The sequence below is a fragment of the Austrofundulus limnaeus genome, unplaced genomic scaffold (genome assembly GCF_001266775.1).
Source record: "Austrofundulus limnaeus strain Quisiro unplaced genomic scaffold, Austrofundulus_limnaeus-1.0 Scaffold22, whole genome shotgun sequence".
NCBI lineage: Eukaryota > Metazoa > Chordata > Actinopteri > Cyprinodontiformes > Rivulidae > Austrofundulus > Austrofundulus limnaeus.
The window spans coordinates 3,050,477-3,074,979 of NW_013952424.1; the positions used below are offsets into that span (position 1 = coordinate 3,050,477).

The 24,503-nt window shown below is 39.9% G+C and overlaps 1 protein-coding gene across 2 annotated transcripts in view; it reads right to left on the reverse strand.

Moving 5' to 3' along the window:
* Positions 1-24,503, reverse strand: part of usp18 (ubiquitin specific peptidase 18) — a 25,404-nt gene continuing 901 nt past the window's right edge. Inside the window, exons 2-10 of one of the 2 annotated variants that reach the window (XM_014004258.1) lie at positions 24,329-24,425; positions 24,068-24,210; positions 23,922-24,001; positions 23,709-23,843; positions 23,515-23,610; positions 23,261-23,422; positions 23,062-23,193; positions 22,509-22,552; positions 1-1,099 (exon numbers count right to left, since the gene is read on the reverse strand). In XM_014004258.1, coding sequence (XP_013859712.1) covers positions 1,087-1,099; positions 22,509-22,552; positions 23,062-23,193; positions 23,261-23,422; positions 23,515-23,610; positions 23,709-23,843; positions 23,922-24,001; positions 24,068-24,210; positions 24,329-24,425 — 902 coding nt within the window. In that variant the 3' untranslated portion in view covers positions 1-1,086. Of the gene's footprint in view, positions 1,100-19,284; positions 21,200-22,508; positions 22,553-23,061; positions 23,194-23,260; positions 23,423-23,514; positions 23,611-23,708; positions 23,844-23,921; positions 24,002-24,067; positions 24,211-24,328; positions 24,426-24,503 lie in introns of those variants that run through there. The other variant, XM_014004257.1, reaches the window with a different exon arrangement.

Sequence of the window (24,503 nt, forward strand, 5' to 3'; positions counted from 1 at the left end):
TGTATGCAACAGTGTCAAAGAGCCAACAACAATCATCAGCTGCAACTGAAAGGTAGAGGAGGGCGATAATGTTTTGTCTACCTTTTTGTAAATATGAACATAATTTGAATGAAACTTGCAAAAATTAATCATTTGATCCAAAATTGCAACTAATTACCATTTGGAGTCAAGCCAATTCAGGACRGCTACATGTCTGCATATTTTATAACCTTTCTCCAATCAAATTTTTACAAATTGTCCACTACAACCCCATTATTTCTCTCACTGCTTGAGCCTTTTATTAAAAGGCAGTAATCATTACCAAATAAAATACTGCATTATGAATGTTGCGCATGTGCTCAATCTGGAATATTAAATTATTACATCTGCTTTTTATAGACCAGATGCATGCCAAATTTCACAAAGAGACACTTAAAACATGATCCTCTCCAGTTTTCAATGAGTTGATTGAATTAAGAAGTTACTAAGATATCTGCAAGATGTTTTTTTTTCTTTTTATGTCTGTGTGTTGAGACTAAAAGAGCAGAGTTTGTGTCTGCAGAGGAGGGAGTGATGGTTTTCCTGTGCACATACAGCTAGATTTCTGTTATATAACTCGCCTTGTTCTGTTCAAGCAGTTTGCCTCTGAAGTTCCCCCCAACTTTTCCTGCCCATTCGCCTCGAAACATGCAGACGTCTCAGGGCGGCGCAGGAGACCGGTGGGGAGGACTGGACACGGGCCAAGAAGCAGCGGCTGCCTGTCACAAGCGAACAAGTGTGTGTGATCAGAGATTAGGGAAAGGAAGCGCCGACACACGCACRCACACACACAAATAACTACAGTAGAGAAGCTCCCCTAGCAGCTGTGGCGCTCTGAGTGCAAAAGGATGCTCGACAACCTGGAGGGATCCTATTGGCCAGCGAGGTCGGATGGGTTTGTCCTGGCCATGGCCAGCTTCCTCTTCTTAAATGAGAAGAGTGACAATTCATCAGAGACAGGATGTCCAATAGGAAGACAGATCCCTGAGGTAGATAGAGAGCCTTGCAGCTGGCCACTCGATGGCCTTCATCAAACAAAAGTTAAACTTTTCTTTCTCCGTCCTGCTCTCAGTCTCTGTGCCTGCAGAAAAAAAAGAGAAACAAAACAATAATCAGCAACAGACGACAGAGAAGTTTCCAGTAAGTCATTTTGTGTAAGTTTATTTTAAGCATATGGGCCTCCCAGTTCCACAAATAACATTGCTTTCTTCRTCCATTCATTTCCCTTCAACTCTGCGACATTTCCACTCCTCCACACTTACATTTCCCTCCTGAGAAAGAGGAGGAAATGGGGGGGCCTCACAATGTGGAGGAAAAACTCTTTGAAAGCGGCTCTAGTGAGGCGGTGAGGTCCTTATAAGCGGGGAGCGGAGAGCGATTCAGAGGCGGACGGCTCTRGTCGGGGCTGTCTGGGGTCTGCCTGGTGTTTTCCCATGTGTGATGCATGCTAACCTCGGGCCCCTTCCACTTTGACAGAGGTATAAAGAGGCCTCTGTACGACAGAATCCGCTCCAAATCCTAATTAACCTCATCGGTCTTGTTGCTTAATTAAATTCAGCAGGGGGAAGCCGATAATCTGTTTTTACATGGAATTTCTCCTTCATTTAGACAGATGAACTGAAATCAGCTTATTGTCACTACGAAACATGAAACCTCAAAAAGGAAAAACTGTTAACTGCATCTGAGCCAGACATACTGATACATACTGGCAGTTTAAAAGATCGAAGCGGGGGTGGGAAATATTGTTTCTATGAGGTAACTCCTCTTTGCGAAGATTGCAAAGATTTTGTCCTGCAATTGAAACCATTCTAGTAGTCTTGGCTGTCTAAAGCTTAGATGAGCTGACACTCACAAGACGAGGGTGTGTGAAATGCACAACTCTGTGATTTAAAAAAAAGAAAGAAAAATTCCACCACAGAGCAATTGTTTGGTCCATCTCCAGTCTGCATTCAGCAAACCACCAAAGTGAGCCATGCAAACCAAACAAATAAACACTTTGGTGATGGCCAAGTCCAATATTTCCTCTTGCATATTGTGTAATTTGGCATTCCAGAGAGACTGAGAATAAAAGAAACAAGACAAACAGAGGCATACCAGGCCTATCTGCAGGAAATACCATGATATGAGTTAGTATGATCATGGTGCGGTTAAGGGTGGACGACAGCATCATTCTCCTTTGGTCCCATGGCATCCAGCTGGGCTTTGATCCTGCAGTGGGTGGGGTGTTGGAGTTCAGCGGAGGTCCGGCAGCGGAACACTGAAGGTCCGGCGGAACCGTGGAGCCAATCTGACTGCCGGCATACAGACCAAGAATGGGWCCATCTGGGTGTTCCTGTCTCTGATCACGCCTCGCGATTTCAGACGACTTGAATAATTTCATCTGATCCAAGTGGAAGATCATTAGATACAATGCAGTGAGACACACACTCCTTGTTTCTAAGTATAGACTAGGGGTACGCAAGTGGGGGACTGTGGTTCGGACTCAAATGAAAACTTATCTTGACCCAAAACATTCGTAATATTTTAGTCGAATGACATTATTTTTAAAATACATACAAATTGGCGTACTTTTTTGGTACAATTTACACATTGAAACAACACTTTGGGTTTTGTAAAGATTATTCTGTTAAAAGCAAAGTCATAGGACACCCTTTTATTTCAAAAACAGACGGGAAAATTACATTTATGTACCCAATCGAGTAATGGATCTTTTAGGTTATGTCAAAGTAATGGCCGTCATTTTGGATGAAGGGCTGAATTTTCCAGMGAAAGCACCCCTTTCACCCATTTATTGCTGGGGTTTTCAAATGTGCATTTCCCCTTTTGTTTCTGAAACAAAAYGGTGTCCTGTGACTTCCGACTCACCCTGTACATCTGTATACTTTCAGTATGTGATGATAAAAAAACAAAGATATGCTAAAATAGTATGGACAGATTTGTTAGTACCCTTAAAAAATAATACTTGTGGTATAATTATGATTCAAACCGTGTTGAGAAAGAAACTCTCCGGGTCAAACTATATCATTTTCTGATCGTACCATCCATCATATTTTGAATCATAATGCACTCTATGGAAAAAGACCCAGGGGGGCTCCACTGTTGGCAGTAATATAAATTAATTAATTAATTAATTAATTAATTAATTAATTAACCAATTTAAAAAAAACAGACAAAAATTTACCAAAGCGCATGTTCACCAGCCATAAAACATCTGGGAGAAGCTTCTGGTACTGATGAGTGTAGTGAAAGTATGACTTATTTCAACACATTTTCTGGTCATCATGTTCATTTATTTTAGGCAGTGCAGCTTTACACCACTTTTAAGCCAATTCATTTGCTGGCTGTGTAATTTTTTAACACCAGGTTAGCTTGGCTTAGCATTAATTCTGCCTCTGATTCAAGGAAAAAAAACCAAACCAAAGCCACAACCTCAACCAAAACGCCCTGAAACCTATAAACAACTGGCTTTTGTCTTCAGTGGCAAAAGGGCGCAACTGGCAAGCAACATAAACACAGTTTCTGATTGGCAGTTAAATAAACACAAGAATCCGACGGTCACACTTAATTTTGCCCGGCAGGGCTGTAGGGACTTGAAAAAGATGAATCAACCCCCAAAAYGTTTGGTTAAAAGAAATTTAGGAATCACAGATTTTTTTAAAGTGGAAGTTCGAAAGTTGATTTTATTCCACTGAAAATCCAAAATTAAAAATAGAAAAACCCAAAGACGAGACAAACCAGTCTCGACAGCAGTTAGTGTATTCTCCCACTGACGCAGAACAAACAAATTGCGGTTCATTGCATCCTTTTGTTAAGTCACCTGTAACTCTTGTTACCTTCAGGTGAGACCCAGAAACCGGCGATAAGGAAAATAKTTGTCAGAAACTGAAAGGTTAACGTTCATGGAAGCTATTGTCAAGTTTTAGCARGTGCATCCAGTTTTATTGCATGCCGATTTTAAAGTAAAACAATAATAGTAAGCAAGTAAGTAAAGTTTTATTTATAAAGAGCCTTTCACAGAAATATATTCACAAGGTGCTGTACAACCATTAACAGTATAAAAGTGGTGAAAAGAATAAAATGAAACAAAAAACATAATTACACATGAGCAACTAAAATTGAAACATCAAATCAGGAATTAATTTCTAAAATTGTAAATCAAACACAAGGTCAATGCAGGTCAAAATAATCAACAACCTGGAGTAAAGAGACATAAAAAATGCCTTGCATTTCTAGAAAGAATGCATATCGCACAGAATAGCTGCTTTAAACCTTGAAAACAACAATATACATGACCGAATGTCATATCATGAGATCTTGGGTGATATATTAGATTTATATTATGATTCTTAGCTACTACTGTAAAAAAAAAGAGTAGGCCTAGCTCCTGATTAGCTAAACTGTCTGAGTTTAGCTATTTTTTGTGTTTTGTAAGGTTAGTTGGCTTTGGTAGCCATCTTGAATTGGGCTGACTCAACATCCACTGATTATTCAATGAACATTTCATTATAATCCGTTTGTTTGGTGGTTATACCGTATTTTGGTAATAGACAAACAGGGATGACTCAAGAGTTATAAGCAGTATCTTGCACTATATGTTAGTGATCACAGTATGTGTTAGTGAACAGTCTCAGCTGCTACTACTACACCAAATTTTAGCTCAGTATCTGTAAAACTGACCAAGTTTGAGCATTTTTGCAAAGTTTGCTTAGATTTTCTTTTCAGTTTTTATGCTAGGCTAATCTGCATCACACAGGCACAAGAACRCATCATACCTTCTAAAAATTATACCAACAAAAAAACAAGATCCATTTGTTTCTGAATATAATGTCTTTTAGAAAAATCTTTCTAAATCTGTCATTAAGTAAGTTGTTTTGATCAGTTTGAATCATTTTACTAAAATTTAAATATCACTGGGTGCAGTTCTATTCAAGTCCGAAAGCTCAAAATCCAGTTCAGCGGGCTGAATGTGCATTTAAACCCAAAAAGAAAGCTAAAACAAACAAACAAAAAAACTTCCTCCTAAACAAAACTAGTTGAAAGCAAAACCTGGAGATTAGTCCTAATCAAATATCAAGCTTACAGAACCAGATTCCAAGTCTTTGTTCCCCCCGAGCTACAAGAGGTGGATCAGACTGATCATGATACAACAAGCTATAACGAGAGAAAGAAAATTATTTCACACCCCTGGAAACAGGATATTTGATTCAACTAAATGTTCCCACAAGGACTGCCGCGTTTCAGGGCTTGTTGTCTGAATGCTGAGTCAGCATKAACGCCATTGTTTACCTGTTTATGGTTTCTTCCGTTTGTTTTTGCAATCAAACGTCTTCCRCGTATTTTATGCGTTTTAGGTCATTCATATCTCTGAACGTTCAGCTTGATTTCACTATTTTTAACTTTTATTTCTCTAAAGTTGCTTCTTCCATTCCTTCAAAATCTTCTTTAGCATACTTGCAATTTTTTTGTCTGCAGGTTGTAGCTTTTAGCTGAGGTTGTGGTTCCTTTTGGGTACAGTTTAGCTTGTTTTAATATTAAATTGTTCCGCTTGGCTCAAGGTTAACAATTAAGCAGCGAAATTATTAGTGATACATTTCAGCTACTGTTTTGATAAAATTACATTTGCRTTACGGTTCTGCTAGTTTTAGCATTTAACACCGATACTGATTGTATCATTGTTTAGCTGGTTTAAGCTTTTAGCTACAGTTCTGTTAGTTTTAGCTTTGCATTGTTATACTGATTTTAACTTCTGTTCTGAACATTTTAACAAAAAAAATTAGGAGGCTGGATTTAAAGACACAGCCCCAAAATGAGTTGATCTGAGACACAGCTCAGAAAAATGGTGAAAGAGGGGCTTGTGGAGTTACAWTAAGGAGGAATTCAGACCAAAGCATTGCAGTTCCACTTTATTTTTTTCTATTCTTGCACAATTCTTTATATCACATTTTTTTATTAGTAGTAGTTGTATCATGGCTAGTCAGTGTATTTTTTTTGTGTGTGTACTATCTTTAGTTTGTAAAACAACTAGAGTGTGAACCTCTGTATGGATGCTGCTGTGACACCTGAATTTCCCCTCGGCGGGACAATAAAGGCTATTCCTATTCTATTCTATTCTATTCTATTCTATTCTATTCAGATCCCAAATGAATGATTTAAATGTGAAAAAGAAGGGTTTAAAAGCATGCCGTCTCCTTTCAGAATGCCATTTTGTTGAAAATTATTTTATTTTTCTGTCTCTTTAGTTAATAATAGTTATAGCCAAAAGAAAACCTTTTTCTGAAGAGAAACTCTATTGCGATTCTTCCCACCGAAAGTCTGGGAGGAACAGAGCTAATCCTAGCGGTTGCTCAAATGTCAGCTGACAGACCACGCTGGGAAAGAAGTAGGTTCCCAGTGCAGCCGGGACCTGAAGATGCGATGCTCCGCTTGATCCTCGGCCACTGCTTCCCAGGACCGAGGCCTCGTCCCCAGGGAGCGCTGCTGAAGATGTATCCCTCTGCAGCGAGCTCAGTTTCAGAGCACTGACCTACAAACTGGTTTTAAATTTTAAAAAAAAGATGCAAAATACATTTGACATTAAAAAGGTGAAAGGATTAGATACTTCCACATGTGGTAGCTTGTTCTTTTGTCAACAAGCTTGACATCCATGATTCATAGATTACCGGTATGCACTTTATTCATTCAGATGATCCCCTGACTTATCTTGTTTTGTAATGATTAAGTTAGCCRTGGTTGCACCTCCTAACCTTAAAGACATCATTTTATGTAAGCTTGTTCCAGGATCATAGCAACGTACAAACCAACAGGGATTAACGGAACTCAGTTATTGCTGCTCTGTGATCAAGTGTCTGTCTCATGACAGGTTTTAATGAAACTGTCAGAAAGTAAACACAAGGATCTACAACTGACTACTATTTGGCATCATTCAAGATGGCCACTTCAGCTTATCGACCCTTAGCAAACAAAAATGATTTAACTCTGTTGATTTTCCAAGTATTGAGCTATAATTCGGTGTGGTAGTAGCCGAGACTGATCCCCAAAACATACACTAGCCCCGATTGATCACACAAATGGGTCAGTAAGTAAAAGTGCTTTGCATAGAAATACACTAATAAAATGAACAAGTTAGTAAACTTGGTTAGTAAAATATCTCTTGAACCAAATGCTAAGAATAAGCACTTTTCCATAATCTCATAACCTTCAGTGTCAGAATAAAACTTGATGATTTTCTAATATAATACCCAATATTTTACGATGTCTTTGTGTCTGAACCTAGCAGGAAGTGATGATGCACATGTTATGGTTGGAGCTATTGGCCAGAACTCCAGATTCCCACTGTCAGTGGGGAAATGAAAGCATCGAGGGGCGAGCRTTATGGTTTGCCCATGTGGGCATAAAGACTCAGGGAGAGATCTTCAATCTGACTCGAAAAACTGACGACTGGGCGAAAAGCGAATCGCAAAAGATTTAAAAGAAAGCTGACAGTGAGCCACACGCAATGCACCACAGGGATCACTCTCTTGACCTGGTAAGAAAGCAAACATTCGGGAGGAATGTGTGAAATGTGCAGCGTGGGAGGAGAAATATGACACATGTGGCTGTTTCCTAGACGTTCTGCCAGGTCTTTCAAGGTGTGCCTCTTCCTCCCCACCCCCTCTGCCATCGAGTCTGTTGAGCTGATATGTGAATTCAAATGTCACAGGGATTGGGTTTATTTGCTTTGTGCAGGCTTTGCTGCTTATAAAAAAATAATAAAATCCATTCTTCACAGTGGTGAATGTGACGTAACCTTCCTTATAAGGAATGCATTGTCTGTGAGAAAGAATTAGACATAAAATTTTACTGACAGAACATGAAAGCAAACTAATGAGGCTGTAGCAGCTGAGAGCTGACTCCATTGCGGTTCAAGAGAGGAAGAACAAAAGTATCAATGGCCAACAACAGCTGGGCCTGCTTCCTCCAGAGAGCAGCATCTGATGGATGGGGAACACGATACAGTCTTCTCTACTGTGCAGCCACACAACAGCTTCCACGACATTTGATATTTCACCGCACATGTCCAGTCTGGACTCGTCGTCTTGACGCGACACGCGGGAAAGTGTCCAAAAATGAACAATGTGCAGAAGACACGAGCCGTCGTCGCCCAAGTTGTGAAATGTGCTCGCTTGACATCTTGCAGATAAAACATTTAGTAAAAAGGGAGAAAAACACAAAAAGGGGGGAAATGATAGCACATTCCCTTATGCTATAATCATTTCCTCCCTTAGGCTGTTTCTGCCTTGACAGCTAAGATCACCAGCTGAGACGTTGTGAGGGACGTACTGTGAGCTTAAAAAAATGTAAAAATAGTCTACTTAGGGGACTTTTCCTTTTGCAGGAACTTGCAGCTTTTAGGAGTCTTCAAGAGGGGAATTATTGCAATCATTCAAAATAAGACGACTGYCTTCAGATGGCTTCTGATAGGAAGTGAAAAAAGCTAAGTCATTATTATCATAGTGGATGGTTTCACACAGAAAAAAACCCTTCGGCTCCAGAATTAGTCTAACTAGATACTTGTCTTAGAGCTAAAAYGCTTTTCAAAATTACTTATTTTTTTTGTACCTGTCTTGTCTTGTTCGTGTTGGGAAAAAAAAAACTAATCGCAGCAGAAGGTAGATAAAGCCAAAAGCAGCATAAGAAAATGAAACCAGAGCAGGTTTGCTTCAGTCGATTTCAAAGAGAGTATTTTTGAAGGAACTGAAGAGATATTGATGTATTGTTTTTCTTTAAGAGAGAATGCTTATAAAGTTTGATATTTTGAAAAGTAAGAGCAYTCATCTCCTGAATGAGCTGAATGTTTCGATATATGATTGAATAAAATACAACTAATGTTACAAAATGGCAAGAAACACGGTGGCTTTAATGCTGATTCAGCATAAACACAACTATTGCTTCAAACGAGGCAGTGATATCCAGCTTCATCCGATTACTTACTGCTGAATTAAAGTTCAAAATATCTCATATTTACATTTGAAATAACCTTCTAACTGTTGATTGACAGGGACCATGCTTCAGTAAAATCTGGTGACTCCACGCTACAGATCACCAGTCTGGTTTCKGTCTTGCAGCTTGTGGTACTCTGCAGAAAAAGAACAAAAAGCCTATGTGGATTCTGTGGTCGCTTCATCACGGTAACGACACGTACTCTAGAGTTACTGCAGTGCATAACCTCACATCTCGGTGCAGGACCTGACACAGCTCCGAGAGCGAGAGGGAAAAAAAAACAACAACATTCAAAGAGTCATTCCAGTGACAGCAGAGCGGCTCGTCTGACGGTTTCTGCTCAGTCAGACTTTTCTGCCCACAGATTCTGAGTCGCATCTTGGCCCTGACAGGAACTCTGACGCTCTCGCCCACCTACAGGCCCCGGCGTTTGTCRTCCCGAGACATTTCACAACCGAACACCCACTTCTCTGTCACAGATGCGGGTAAACAACAATGGACAACAGGCAGGCGGACGGGCACGTGCTAACACGCTGAGCACCGCACCCTCCTTTGACAAAAGTGAAAACACATTCTTTCCCACACTGTCTGCAGACAACAGAGACGTACCCGCTATGCAATCAGAAGATCAGCACCCTAGCTTTTGTGTACAACTTACCACATAGCAGGAAACGCGATGGCATGACTGAGCAGGCTCTACGAGAGATAACAAGTGGGCTTTATTAGAATACGTGCACCGAACAACTCAGGCTGGCCAATATGTCGTGTGTGAGACTGGGCCGCACGGTCTGAGCGCTAACACGTCTTGTGCAAAACGTTAAAATGGATCAAAGTCATTTCTTATACAGGTGTCATCGTCAACTAYTGACTAGAAGCTTCAGCTTCATTTCCTGGCTGCCCTTTTTTTTTTTACTGAAATTTTCAGAATCACGTTGAGACACTTGATTTTCCTCCGAGCTGAGAAAGCAATGATACAAAGTGTTGCTGGCTGATGCTCCTCTGCAGCCCTGAGGTGTAGTCGTTGGGTTTCACTGTAATGGAACATTAAGTGGGAGCTCACTGAAGTTGGCTTTCACAGACCTTCCACATGAAAATGCATTTTTTTTTTTTTTTTTGGTGCGTGTTGCAATGCCCGATCATACAGAATAGGCGCAGTTATCCGGACGACTTGAACAGAGGATTGTGCGGCACATCAAACAGGTTGGCCTGCGGCGCGTTATATCAGATTTCATTTTGAGTTGTGGGCCTTCATTCATTTCTGACATTTACAGTTGGATCTTTGCACCCCCCCACCCCCCCACTCTCCGAAGCCTCTTGGCTCTAGGTCTGCTCTGAGGCCCCATCCAGCGACTCTGGAAAAACCCACTGCATCTGACTTGCATTGCCTGGCTCCACTTGTGTGTTCTGTTTGGCCCGTGCTGCTGCGAGGAGCAGAGCGAGCCAATTACCAGCCGCCGCTCCGAGACCAGGATGATATCATCCTCTCGCTACGCCGTAACAGGCTGCAGATGAGAGAGGCCGGGCCCCTTAGCAGCCATACTCACTTAACGAAAGGCAGAGAGGGCTTTTACAGAAAGTCAACCAGAGCTGTCGTACTTTCTGTCAAAACGCAGCAGTGTTGGACGGCTTTGCTGAAATCAGTTGAAGAAGCTGATTTGTTTAAGCAAAAAAAAAAAAAGGAGCAGAACACTGGGCAGCACGGTGGATTAGTGGTTAACACTGTTGCCTTAAAGTAAGAAGGTCCAGGGCTTGACATTCATGTGAAGTTTGCAGGCTCTCCTTGTGTTTAAGTGGGCTGCACATTTCAGCTGCTTTCAGGCCCAGGCTTTCCTTGGATTTGCTTGGTTAAATAAAGGTTGACATTAAAACTAGCTAAAATAAACAGAACATTAAAGTGCCTGTGACAAGATTTTTTWAAATAAATATAAAGGCATTATTGAAAAGATAACATTATTAGCATATTGCAAAAATAATTTCCCGCTGCTGAGATGAACAGTTGYTGAGATATTTGCATGTGAAGGAACAGGAAGTGATGTCAGAGGGGAATGCCTGTGTGGAACAAAGCATTGATAAAATAGCTAATAACAGACTGTAGAGAAGAATCTGATGTTTCTTCAGATTATTTTGAGTCACTATCAGAAAGATGAAGTCAAAATTCAAATAATATTGTTTCAATGAACAAAGATTACAGAGTTCTCTTAAGAGTTCCCCTTTGATGTCACTTTCTTTAGCTGAGCAAAATTCAAAAGAAAATATGCCATTTATGTGACAAAAATGGGTAAAATCACATGTTTTATGCAAGGTTTATTATATAAAAAGGTGTTTTCTTTGACTTTTTGTATTTGATGGATAGACAAGTCACATGCAGGCTCTTTAACAAAAAGAACAGTATTAGCTAAAAGAAGCAGAACATTAGCTGAAAGCCAAAACATAACAATGAAGGCTAGCTAAAATCAGCAATGCATGAGCTAAAAATAACCAAACAAAAACTAAAGGTACTAAAAGGCTTGAAGCTTTTTAGCTAGTGTAAAACACTARCTAAAAAGCTAAAAAGACCTAAATGGTAGATAAGTGGCAAAGCTTTTGCTACAAGCAAAAAGCAGCAAAATGCCAGCTAGAATAAAGGTTCTCAAACTGGGGTCTGGAAGTCGTAGCTTGGGGGTCCTCAAAAAATTACAACAGGTTGTTGATTTCTGTTTTCATTTCCAGCTTTTTATGTGGAACAATGTACAAGTAATACAAACAAACTAAACCAAATTAAAAAATAATTGTTTTTGCCATGACATTTAGGGGTTAAAATGGTAGTATATTAATTTTAAATCAGCGTGAGGTTTATGAGGGGGTCCTTGGAATTTTTTTTTCACCTTTGTAAGGAGTCCCCAGACACAAAACACTTGAGAACCCCTGAGCTAGAAGATAAAAACAGCTAAATGCTAGCTAAAAATAGCAAAGGCTAGCTAAGTCAAAAGTAGCAAAAGCCAGATATTTTCTACTTTAAGAATCAAACGGCTAGACAAGAGCTAAAAGTAGCAGAATGGTAACTAAAAGCTAAAAAGGAAAGCAGTGTGGACGCTGACTCAGCAACTACAGTAACCTTAAATGACTATAAACATACATTTTTGTTTAAACCATCAATAAAGTGGACACTTAAAATGGGAGTGCATGACGCTGGAGATACAAAGATAACAATTCACAGCTGATGTCATGCGGCAGAGCCTTGTGTAAATAACACAGATAAGAGCTCATGAGAAAAACTCTGGAATGTCTGAGTATTTTAAAAGTTTGCAGCTCACAGATGTGAAGTGAAGCTTCACAACAGGGAGTCCCTCCCGTCAGAAAAAGTCACCTGCACATTAAACTTTGTTCTTTCATTCACTTCCTTATCACCTGGAAAAACCACTATCAGCCACATCAAACGTAACGACCTTACAATAAACGGAGCAGAGAGAATCCTCCAATGCATGGAAATGCAGCCACACGGACTCACACATGCTTGCAAAACTTTGGAGACTACTTAAGCGGTATCCCAGAAGTCCTTGCATTTCCTGGGAAGTCTTGGAGCCACATCAGAGAACGCAAAAGAAAGGGGGCCTGTGGGCTGCAACAGATCTCCTCTCATTTCCCCCCGCACACTGCATCTCCAAYGCCCCACAACCACACTCTACATATAGACTCCGAGGATAATATACGGCCGTAGCTGATGGAAGGCTGCAGCGCGCAGAACAAACACATAGCAGCTCCGATTGTTTAGTCTGTGAATGAATCCGGTTCAGAAAAACCGTTGGAAAAACCTGAGAACTGTCAGCCGTCGCTCATGAGTTGTGACAGGTATTAATTACAGCTAAAAGTCACGTATGAAACAGTTAAACTGCAAGAATATTTGTTCTTTAGGCAAATAGAAAGCRTTCCAGTTTACCAACATATTTTTGCTTAGTTTGCTCGAACTTGATTTTACCAACAACCTATCASAAACATTAAACGTAAATCCAGTGTAGCAGAAATTTTCAATGCTAAAGCTTAATTTTCACCGCTCTATAGAAACTCAATTATCAGCTCAGGTTTGTTTATGCCTAGTTCACACAGCAAAATGATTAAGCCAGTTTTTGACCTGATTACATCCCCACAATTATTGTGATGGGTCTAAAGATCATCTCGAGTTTTTCCTGCCGTGTGTGCTGTGTTTAGAGTGATCTAGTCAGCTTGGAAGGACGTTGGGACCACTCCAAACTCAAATTAGGGATATTCAACATGTTGGATTGTCTTGGCCCGACATCTCAGTGTGTGTGGTGTTCCCCCGGGGACAAATGAGCTCCCGACCTATTGAATGTGACATGTATTTTTTACCTGGATTACTGAGATGCATCAGGATAATGTGACATGTAGCCAATCAGAAAGTGAGGTGATGGAAACATGGAGGTTAATCCAAAATACGAAAGAAAAAACAACCGCCATGGGCCAAGTAATACAAAAACTGTCACCACTGCTTCTTCCACGTCTGCCATGTTTATTTACTCTGAACGCATCTTTGATCGAGAGGCTTTGCGAGATTTATCAACCATTTCCCCTCCTAAAACAATAACACAAACAGCAACAAGTGGGAAATCGGTATCAGTTAATATCGGACATTATCGGACAGACACCGATGTTAATGCCGATWTATCGTGCATCCCTAGAAATCCATTTGTGTGGCTGTACACCACACACTATAGGACCAGTTATATGTAAGATTTTTTTTAATTGCTGCATGGGGTATCTCAGTCTTTGAAAATCAGCCACCAATTTTAATTCTTGCCGTGTGCACCAGGCATTAGGTTTGTGTCATCAAACAAATGTTCAACGATGCTACACGTCTTCTGCGGTTCTACGGACTCATGTATGAATGTAAAAAAGTGCTGCATATATCATATTCCACGCACAAGTTGAGATGTATCAAAACCAAGACTGCGCAAAAGTGTGTGTAAATTAGGGCTGCCGCAAACGATTATTTTAATAATCGATTAATCACCGATTATTTTTTCGATTAGTCGACTAATCAGATCATATGTTAATTGAATATAAAACATACAGCTTATAGGGCCAGAATGCAGCTGCTATTATATAACCATGGTTAGATTTTAGCTATATGCTAACTAAAAATAATTGCTGTGGAAGGCAAGTTCTGCTCTGCAGATATTGCACAGGTTTCTCTTTCATTTTCTCAAATGATCCCACACTTTTGAACTCCGTTGCCGAGTAGCCATGATACCAGAGCCTGTCTGTATAATGTCTTGTAACGTCCACGGCCTACCCCAGTTACCACTTCTGTGCATGTGTGTCAAGGACAGAAAGGCAGATGTGGCAGTGGAAGGTGTCAAAGCAGTTTGGAGAGAAAAACAAAGTAAAGAACAAAAAAAAGATTAATCGATTATTAAATTAGTCATTGATTATTTTAATAATCAATTAGTTGTCGACTAATCGACTAATCGTGGCAGCCCTAATGTAAATATATTCACACTTTCATGCAACGTTAAAACAGTTGACGCAAACAGTATTTTAGAAACCTCTCAATTATTCTCTATGTTTGAATAATTCAGGAATTTTACAATAATTCTGCTAAAATAACCATTTAATGCAAAACTGATGGCAATCAAAGGGTTATTTGAGATTGCAACGACCCCCAGACTAGCCATTAGCTCGTCAATCTTGTTAGAAACACACACTATTTTTAGGTGCTCATCACCGTTCCATAAAACCCCACTTCAAAAGAGCCRAACTAYCCCTTAAAGCGAAGAAGACAGCCGACAAGCATTAAATTTAAACTGCAAACTGCCAAAGAAGGAAACACAGATTCAAGTTCGCCTACTGCTCTCTGAGGTCAAAAGAACTAAGTAATGTGACATCCCCCMTATCAAAGCAGCTTTGTACTTGGAGGCAGTCATGAGTTAATTTTATTTCTCTTTTTCAACCAGAAACCCTCTCTCAAAAAYTGTCAAATGTATGCTTCTTATATCCACTCCTCTGTTTTCTCAGGTCTTTTTCTCTTTCCTGGTGCTAAGATTAAAAGGCCAGACACATCAGAGCTACGGGTTCGGACCAAATTTCCTCCCACACACCGAGTGGAAGCTCGGCTCWTAATGGACGGCTCAACTGTCACATGCAAACATGAGAAAGGAAGGGTGCAGCACAGTTATCCCGAATCTTTTCATGACTGCTGACTGCTCGGTGTAAGAAGACCTCTACCTTGTCAATGTATCTTTGGGTCCGTGTCACGGAGACTGTGTGAGACATGCCTCGCTTTGCATTCCTTTGCCATCCAACCTCTGTCCAGTCTGGACTTTCCCACAGAACCCTAAACCCTGTGAATGAGAGTAAGCCTTTGTTTCAGGCATTTTTCATCCTGATCCCAGCAACTTCCCCGTGGTGGAATGCATCAGGAATGCCAGCACCAGCTACCTGGCATTAGAGAGTCTTTGTGCGGAAATAGGAGAGGTGCAGGTCAAAGAGGTTGGACAAAAGGATAGCTCGCTTCTCAAGGTGCCCAGCAGGGCCGAGGTCATGTAAGCACAGAGGAGAAGTAAAACAAAACAACATAACACTGTTTGCATCTTAGTCAGTTTCAGTTTGACTTCTCACCGTCCACTACTGTACAAATTATTAACCGGAGCGCTGATGAAGCAACTGATCGGCATGCATACATTAGCTGAAATGTGCAGCAGTTAGCAGGCCGCTCTTTGGAGGTTTTCACTCGCTAAAAGCTGGTGAGGCATTGGTTAGCCTTGAGGTGCAATTCCATTCATTCCTGTCTGCTGAGAGACAGAGGAAACAGGATTTTAATTTGAAGGGAGTGGAAAAGGATTTATTAAGATGCGACTATTGAGTTATTCTTTTCCATAACAAGACACCACACTTCTTTTGAGTGTTGGTATTAAAACACACGCAGCGACAAATGGAGCTTCCTGTCAGGTCTGGTTTTTTTTTAGTGTCGCCAGTGGAGACATTTAGGTGCAACCTGAGCGTCTCGACTTYTGAGGAGCCTGAGCCCGACAATAAGAAGACAAGACGAGGTGATAGCTGAAGTGTAACGACAGACTTCTGAAGAAGGGTGGGGCGTTTATCCCTACATGTTCTGTCAGCAACCGTCTAAATGGGCCTRCAGTCACCTGCTGTGATGCATGTGCAGCTCTCATCCGGCGCCCGGCTGCTGGAAGTCCACTTCACAATAATAAAAATACCCAGAGAAATCACTGAGGCTGAACACATATCATTAGCCGCTAAAGAGTGGTGTCACTTGCCATTTTGAGTCAGATGAAAGTGAATCAACTTCAGCCTCCAAACCAGAACTGAACCGCTCTGACTGGTTCCTAGAAAACGCAGCAGATGTTTTGTTTATGGCGCTCAGACTGCCAAAAAATCTACAAGGACGAAAAACACGGGAAGAAAAAAAAAAGTTGTGTTGACCGGATAATTTCTTCAATTGGAATTTTAAGAAAAGACAAAACTTACACATAAAATCACAACAGTACATTCAGAACAGACACTTATGAATGTTTACATTTATAAGGATTTTKCTTTTTCCTGAGGGAGATTTACTCATTTTTATGAGAGGAAAAACAGGTCACGCAGCAGACATTTTCCCTTCAGTTCTTTGCTGTTTTTAACAAACGCATATTTCAACATGGTCACCAGGCCTGCAGGATGAGCAAAAATAATAATAATAATAATTTCCGATTTGTCTCATTATGCAATCGAAGAAAAGCTGAACAAAGTGGCTTACATTCACGACAGACAAAGATTTGCTGTTAGATAAGTTCTAGGAGACCAGGATCAAGCTTGAGTCACTCATCTTTAAAAACACTCTGCAGGAAAAACRTTTACATTTAACAAAAATTTACATTTCACTGCTTTCAGAATATTACAGACAAAGATACGGACCACAGAGTTGCATAATGTCAGCATTCTATGGTTGGTATTCGAGAGACAACTTCCTGGTGTCATGCTGAAAGTGAAACTTTTTTTAGCCGTTACTCGATACAAGTTTTAGATGCTAAATGGTTTAGGGCCTAGTTTTTAAGTTTTTAAAACTCTTGATACTTCCAGCTGGTGACAGGTTCACAGTTTTAGCTTCGGGTGTTTTGGCAAAGTTTTGTTTAAGTAAAGCATTTTCTGGAAAAGGCTTTGTGCTGTATGTGTTGCCTAATGTGATTTGATGACTCAGGAAAAGTTCACTTTCAACTTTGTTCACCAATAAATGATTGTTTTTGACATTAATGATCCAACGTCTCAAACCTGTGCATAAACAAAAGATAAAATGCGGAATCTAGATGATCTGTCATGTAATTAAGATCATTTATAAATTGTGGTTTTTAATAGGCTATAAAAAACTGAATCTTGCTTGAATTTGACATATTTTAAATTTTTCAAGTGTCCTGATATGACTTTTGCCAATTCCATCCATCCATTATCATTTACCCACATTTTCTTTCCAGGGGTAACCCTCCGTAAGGAGGTCACTGTGCTCAGCAGTCACTGTGCGAGGGATGGGGTACACCATGGACAGGTGGAGACAAACAAAACCCAACAACCACTCCATGCTCTTACTCATACCGATTAGCCTAAGCGTCATGTTTTTGGTCTGTGGGAGAAAATGGGAGTACCCAGAGAAAACCCAGTCACGCATGGAGAGAACATGCAAACTCTACCCAGAAAGGTCCTTTTTACTGAGAGGCAACAGCTCTACCAACTGAGCCAATGCGCTGCCAATTATGCCAATGATTGCTACAAAAATAAACAACTGAATACCATATAAATAACTAATATCTTTACAAAAAATGATATGTAATAGTACGTAACGACTATAAACATACAATTTTTTGCTAACTTTACTAACTTGCAGGCATAAAGAGCAGCAGCTGTAGCACTAACTGCAGGAACAGTATATTTCTGCAAGATTACTACCTAATTCCAAACTGAGTGAAAGAAAAGTAYATAAAACAATTACATGAGCACTATAAAAAATTAAAAGTTGCATCGAGACGGCAGCAATCCACGTTGCTTTTAACCTCACTCTGACCAGCAGTTAGCTTATCAATTCTGTCATAATCAAACCCTTTTTATTCAAACTGATGCCACTCAAAGAGCTATCTGCAACAGGTAAGATATTAATTACTCATAACCTCGTTAGAGTCACACTTCTAAAAAGGTTAAAACTTTGACTTGATGCTACAAGCAGAAATAAAATATTGCAGTGCACTTTATATGAGACAAGTCTTATTTGTAAAAATGTTATGACCTTAAATAGCTGAGATTAAAAAGGCCAGGATGCCATTTAGCTGTGCTGCTAGCATAGCTAAAGACATATACAGTATATAAAAAATGACTGCAACCTTTGTATCTGTTCGTTTGCTCACTGGGTCACAGGTTAACTTCACTGCTTCCTTACTGTTCGGTCTTTCCATTATAGAGGAGCTACTCTTTGACAAGTGACATGGAGTGGGGCAGGGAAACATGTAAGCTGGGGGAAATAAATGCTGCCAGACGCACGAGTTTATCTAAGCTTGTGAAATTCTCCACACAAAACAGGGGAAAATGTTCTCAAACAGCCAAATTCCATTCATCACAGCGGCGTGTTTCGCCTAGTAACTGGTAAACACACATCAACACGGACTTAAAAAGCTTTAACCAAACTTGAAAACACGGCTTGCCCCACTGCAAACAGAGACACATCACTCAGGCCGTCCTCACAGCACATATCTGCGTCAGCTGTGGTCTGAATGTGTCAATCATTCTCCCCGCTGGAGAAACAACCGCGCCAAAACAATAAATACAACATAAGGTGTCCTTGGATGACTGGCCAACACCTGACCGAGATAAAAAGCAATGCAGCAGATTATGAGCCGCTATAAAGTGTAAAGAACCTCATTAAGGAGCCTTTGCTTCAGCTAACAATGGAGACAAAGACTTCCTGTGCTGGGGTTTGAAAAGACGACGTTCGGTCGGGATTAAAACCCTGAGCCTCGGGGTGTGCCGTCTGTGTCATCCAGTGTGTCTGCTAGCATCTGTGATGTGGTCAGTGTCAGGGCGGTGCTGGACAGATGCTCATTTAAACTTCACACATGCTAGAGGAACATGCATAATTGATTAAACCCCCCACAAAAAAGGGGAAAAAGTAAACTTGCTTGGGAATTAGGTGATTCTGTTGAATCTAATCAACGTCTAACGTTTCACTGCACAATCAGGACTACAGCATCTGTCTGAGCGGGTGAATCTACCACATTTGGCTCTTATCCAAGCAGAGTATCAGAGTCATGGTTGGGAAACAAAAGGAGGTGTATTTACAGCTTTGATCCACACATTACACTCAAACTTCATTCAGAACAAAAACAAATTAAAATTGACTTCACCTCATTAAGCAAATCCAGGTATATGTCTGAACTCACACAACAGTATTAGTCACATTTTTCCAACCTTGTGTAGGTACAGCATTAAAGCAAAAGCTTAAACATTAACTGCTTCAACAGAATGGCCTGTTTCAGAGAACTGTATGCTTACGTGACACATTAAACATTATTTGAATTCTGTAGGCAGCTGAAGTGGAGCCTATGAATGGTTACAATTATCAACATTTTTGACTCAATCTAAATGTAAGCAGCAGAACATCATGAACACAAACGTTATTTCTCAGATATGTTGGAAATAAAAGGTGTTATGCGACTTAAAGGTACTTGATGTGTTCTTGTGACCAGATGCAAATGACCACGTGTTTTAAGTAGGCTACAAAAACGCTGAATTTTTTTAATCTCATCGGTGCATATTTATGGTCAGATTTGTTGAAAATACGTATTTTTTAAACTATCGATTAAACTCTGTTTTTATATTTATGAACAGTTGTACTCATTTTGTGTTTCGCAGACGATTCACTCACATCTCCATCTAAACGTTAACCCGTTACCAACACAACATACAGTACGCCTAATACAGTCAATCACTCCTGCTTCCTCTTGGATGTCGGCAGATTAAGCAGAGTTATTTGTTTACATCGACTGCATACCTACATTTCTGAAAAGCATACCAATATCAGAGTGAAGCTGTGCTGTTTGATAGATTTCAGCATCATCTTAATGTTTTACTAGTTCAAAGTAGCTTTGAAGTTCTAATTAATATTAATAAAATGCAAAAGGTGAATTATATTAGTTCAATTTTTTTTAATATTCAGTATGAAAACCATATTTTCCAATTTCCATATTAAGAACTAATAAAATAGAAACAAATGTCATATTTTAACTAGGGACCTCGTTGGTAAACAACTTTTTTTATGAATAAAACTTTTCATTAGCACCAGATGCTCATCACCAACTTATGACCTTTTGTTTACACAACTGATCCATTGTTAACGTCTGCATGATGTCATCCGGAAGAGGATTTCTTCGACAGATAAAAACAGGCAGCATGGAAATCCAAATTACTCAGCGTTTTGAGCGCATTGGTTCTTTGAAGCTTCACAACCGTCCCCAGTGTCCAGAGACAGAGGAGCGTGTCTGTGACGCCGACAGAGACCAGTGTCTCTTTTAGAGGCCCCCCGAGTGCGAGAAGATCCACCTCCAGGGTTTGCGCTCCTCAGCCTCTGGCCCCGTGCGGACCTGTTCCGTTCAGTCGGCGTGCCGCGGCACATAGAAACCCTTTCACACGCCCCCCACCTCCACGACTCTTGGAAAAACGAGTGGGAAGTTCAGAGCTGCTGATGGGCTGTGGAGCGACAAACTGCACCAAAACTTAAACGGGTTTCATTTGTTAAACTTTTGTTTTTATTAATATTGTTTGGGGAAAAAAACATGGATAAAATAAACCGATTGTTCCCATTAAAATATATATATGCTCGTTTTTTATAATTAAAATCTATATATGTGCAAAAATGTCAGCAAACTAAGCATGTGTTCAGTGTGTGTGTGTGGTCCGACGAGGGAAAACCTTTCATGATTCAAGGCTTGACCACCACCTGCTGGTGTTTTATACAAACTGCTCAGCTGGTTCATGAAGTCCTAAAAACATAATGATTATATAATTCTTTAGAAACACAAAAAGGAAAATATAACAATAAATATCTCAAGAGCATAAAAGTTCCCATTTTTCCTAAGTTGCATTTGTCTCCCGCTTTATCCACCCAGTCAGCCGCAGCGTTCAGGTTGTTGTTCCTTCTCTTCTGTACATCAACATGTACGCTGTGGCTCTAAAAAACACACAAAACCCACCCCAAAACAAATTGTTATTTAAAAGACAAGACAATATAACAGATGAGGAGGATTTCCTCTGTTTGGGAGTTCAAGAGTTTAAGAGCCCTCCTGGCAAAAACACAGTCACCTTCAGACTTTAATCTGGACCGAGGAGCAGACAATAAGTCTTTGTTTGAAGATCTGAAGCTGCTTCTGCGAGGAGGAGGAGGATAAAAGCTGCCATGATGTCAGCACGAGTTAAGCTTTTCGGGTTTTAAAAAAGGTTATTTTGAAGATCTCTGCTTCCAAAAGCAAATTGGAGGCTGGTTTTAGAAGAAAATAATAAAAAAAAAAAGAGCAGTCATTTTAAATTTTGTTGCCACGTTTTTTTCCCCACCCCAAGATGCTTTTGAAGGTGACAGATGATTTTATAGACGAGGTTAAAAGGGAAGTTAATTTTAGAAAACATAAAAGCCAGAACAGCTGTGTGTTTGACGCTCGTTTAGTTAAAAAAATGTTACTCCACAAAGTAAAAGAAATATTTTAAAAAAGGAGTACATTTTCAGATGCTAAAAATACTAGGAAATATGGAGCAGGAAGTTAGAGGTTTGGTGTGAATACTGGGAAAAAAACTAACAGCTGTTGACGTCACATCGGAAGACCAAAAATAAACTTCATAAATAAAATGATTTTAGACTTTATGGTGATTTTTTTTTTATTTAGAARCCCTATAACTAATACTCACAACCATGTGCCAACAAGAGCAGAAGCAGAAAATCAGAGGTCAGTCTGAATAAACCGTCTGTTAACTTGTTAGTTATTTCACAACAAATTTTGATAGTAAAGTCAATCTAGAGTCACTGCAGCAAAGCTGGTTGGGACACGTTTCATGTTTYACAACTATATAGCAGCGCAGAAACATTTTATTTACCAATTAATTAAAAGATGTCAACAACAGAAGTCCGTCCAGCCTTACATGTTGGTCCTAAAGACAGTAGGATGCTCTGTGGTCACAAATATGGAATTATGTGACCTAAAATCGGTCAGATTTTCACCTGGTAACTATCAGGTCAAAGCATTCAGAAGAAAAATAAATTCTCCAGTGAGGCCAAAAACCATTGCAACAATTAACGTATGCTATAAATTAACCATCACATGCCTGTGTTGTTATCCACATGAAGCCTTGATTTAATTTTAGGAAGAAAACATACTTTATAGAGGAGTCGAGCTGACAAGAAAACTGCTAACAGACATCATTTACAAAATGTGGTTTTAAATAAAAATTAAAAAACAAAGAGAAAACAGACAAACTGATGAACTAATTACCTGTAACGGCCTCCATATGTTTCCTCCACATCTTTCCAACAACACTGGTTAGGAAAAACAAAAAAATATTTTATCACACGTTTAAATTATGAAGAAACACATTTGAAATAATAAATGAATTGTGAAATTAAAATGCATTAAAAAAGTCATAATTTGCAAATGCTGACTTTGTAAACTTTGTAATTACAATTTTGGTTTCCATCTTCGTGAGTTCAGGTTTGGAGCAAATGACTCATTTGAACCCCCAAAATGCTGAGAAATGGTTGTAACTTTATTTAATTATAATAATTTGTTCATTATTTAGTTATCTACAAAATAATAGATTTATCATGTCTCAGAATTACAGCATATTTATTTAAAGCCTTTTTGTTAAAGATGAGTGATATTTGAGTTACGGCCAGTTCAATCATTCAGTRATGTAACAAAACATTCCTAAGCATGTCTTGTTTTGTTGTTTGCAGTTTTAAAAGAAATGAATCGATGCAACAAAATGGTTGAATATGAGCTCAGTTTGTTTGTTCAAGTGAGACAGGTTTGATCAGAATGGTCTTACCTGCTGTACATGGCTGTCATCTGCATAGTACCACTGCTCGCTCAATCTGTTACGAACGTAGGCGGTGTAGTGTCCCGACCCGGCACAGCCACAGTGAACCACCACTGCATACAAACTGTACCTACAGTCACCCTGGACGAACAGGTTCACTGTTAGATAACATCCAGACATTGTACAGAAAATCTAAATAAATCAGTACCTGAGAAAAGTTTGCAGAGAAGGCGTCCTGCAGAAACGTAGAAAAGTTAAAGGTTTCCGGGAAGGTGACCGTGCAGTCCAGTTTTCGGGTGGAACCCGACGTGTTTCTGAAGCGTTTCAGCTGAATGCACAAGATTTGAGGCAGAGAGTGGAGCTTGACACCCTGAACAGCATATTTAAAAGAGATTATTATTCTTGAAGTGGGGTAGTGGGTAGAAGGAAACACGTTTGAGCAGCATTTAGATCATGTCTCACCTGTCTAGAAGGCGTCCTGGTTCCACACCGAGAACAAAAGCAGCTGTTTGCTCCTTTCAGCTCCTGATGCTCAAAGAATGAAACCATGCAGTTTTCCTGAAAAACATTCAGTTAGAGATAATTAGTTTAGAGAACACTGGTGTCTTTGTCTGGTTAGTTACATTTTAATAAATCTTTAAAAAAAAAAAACACACCAGTGAGTTGTGATCTTCCTTTATGTGTAAAGGCAGGCTGACGAGGTAGGTGCTCCGAGTCTGAACAGTGTTACACTCCAAACACTGCAGCTGGGTCTCCACAGAAATCTTATACAGATTCTGGATCTCAAGAGCCTGGAAGAGAAAACAAATCCTCTCCAGACGATACATTTAAAGACAAACGTAAGAAAGCATTTAAGATGAAACACAAACCAGATCTTTGTCGTTCACTTGCTGCTGGAGCAGGTTCAGGATAGAGAGGAAAACCTCATCGGCGTCGTGTTGTATGTTCACTGCAAAACAAAACCGTTACGTCGTGTTGTCTTAAAGGCATTTTACCGTACGGGGGTGGGTCTTACGTCGGATGTAGTTTCGGTCCAGACAGTTGAGGAAGTCTCGATGTGGAGCGGGCTGAGGGAGGTCGCTCCGCATGGCCGCCAGAACCTTCTTCAGCTGCAGGGGGACGTTACGACCGTCCAGCTTCAGATCAGCTGTGGCCCACCTTGTGAGAGTCGCACTTTTTAACCTTCACTTCCAGCAACTAAGAAATAGACCTGTTTCTGTATGTTTTCTTGAAGGTGTTGGTGTTTTACAGGGATCAGAGGTGGTAAATTGCTTACTTTTCTAATATGTCTGCTAGTTCCCAGGTAGCAGAGAGGGTCTGCAGTAAAGAGTTGACACAGCAGGAGAGACTGTAGTTGGTTAGGCCTCTCATTCCTGAGACAGAGCCAATAAAAAGGTTAAAAACACACTGTCATTATGTAACAATTACATCTGTCAGTGACTATATATATA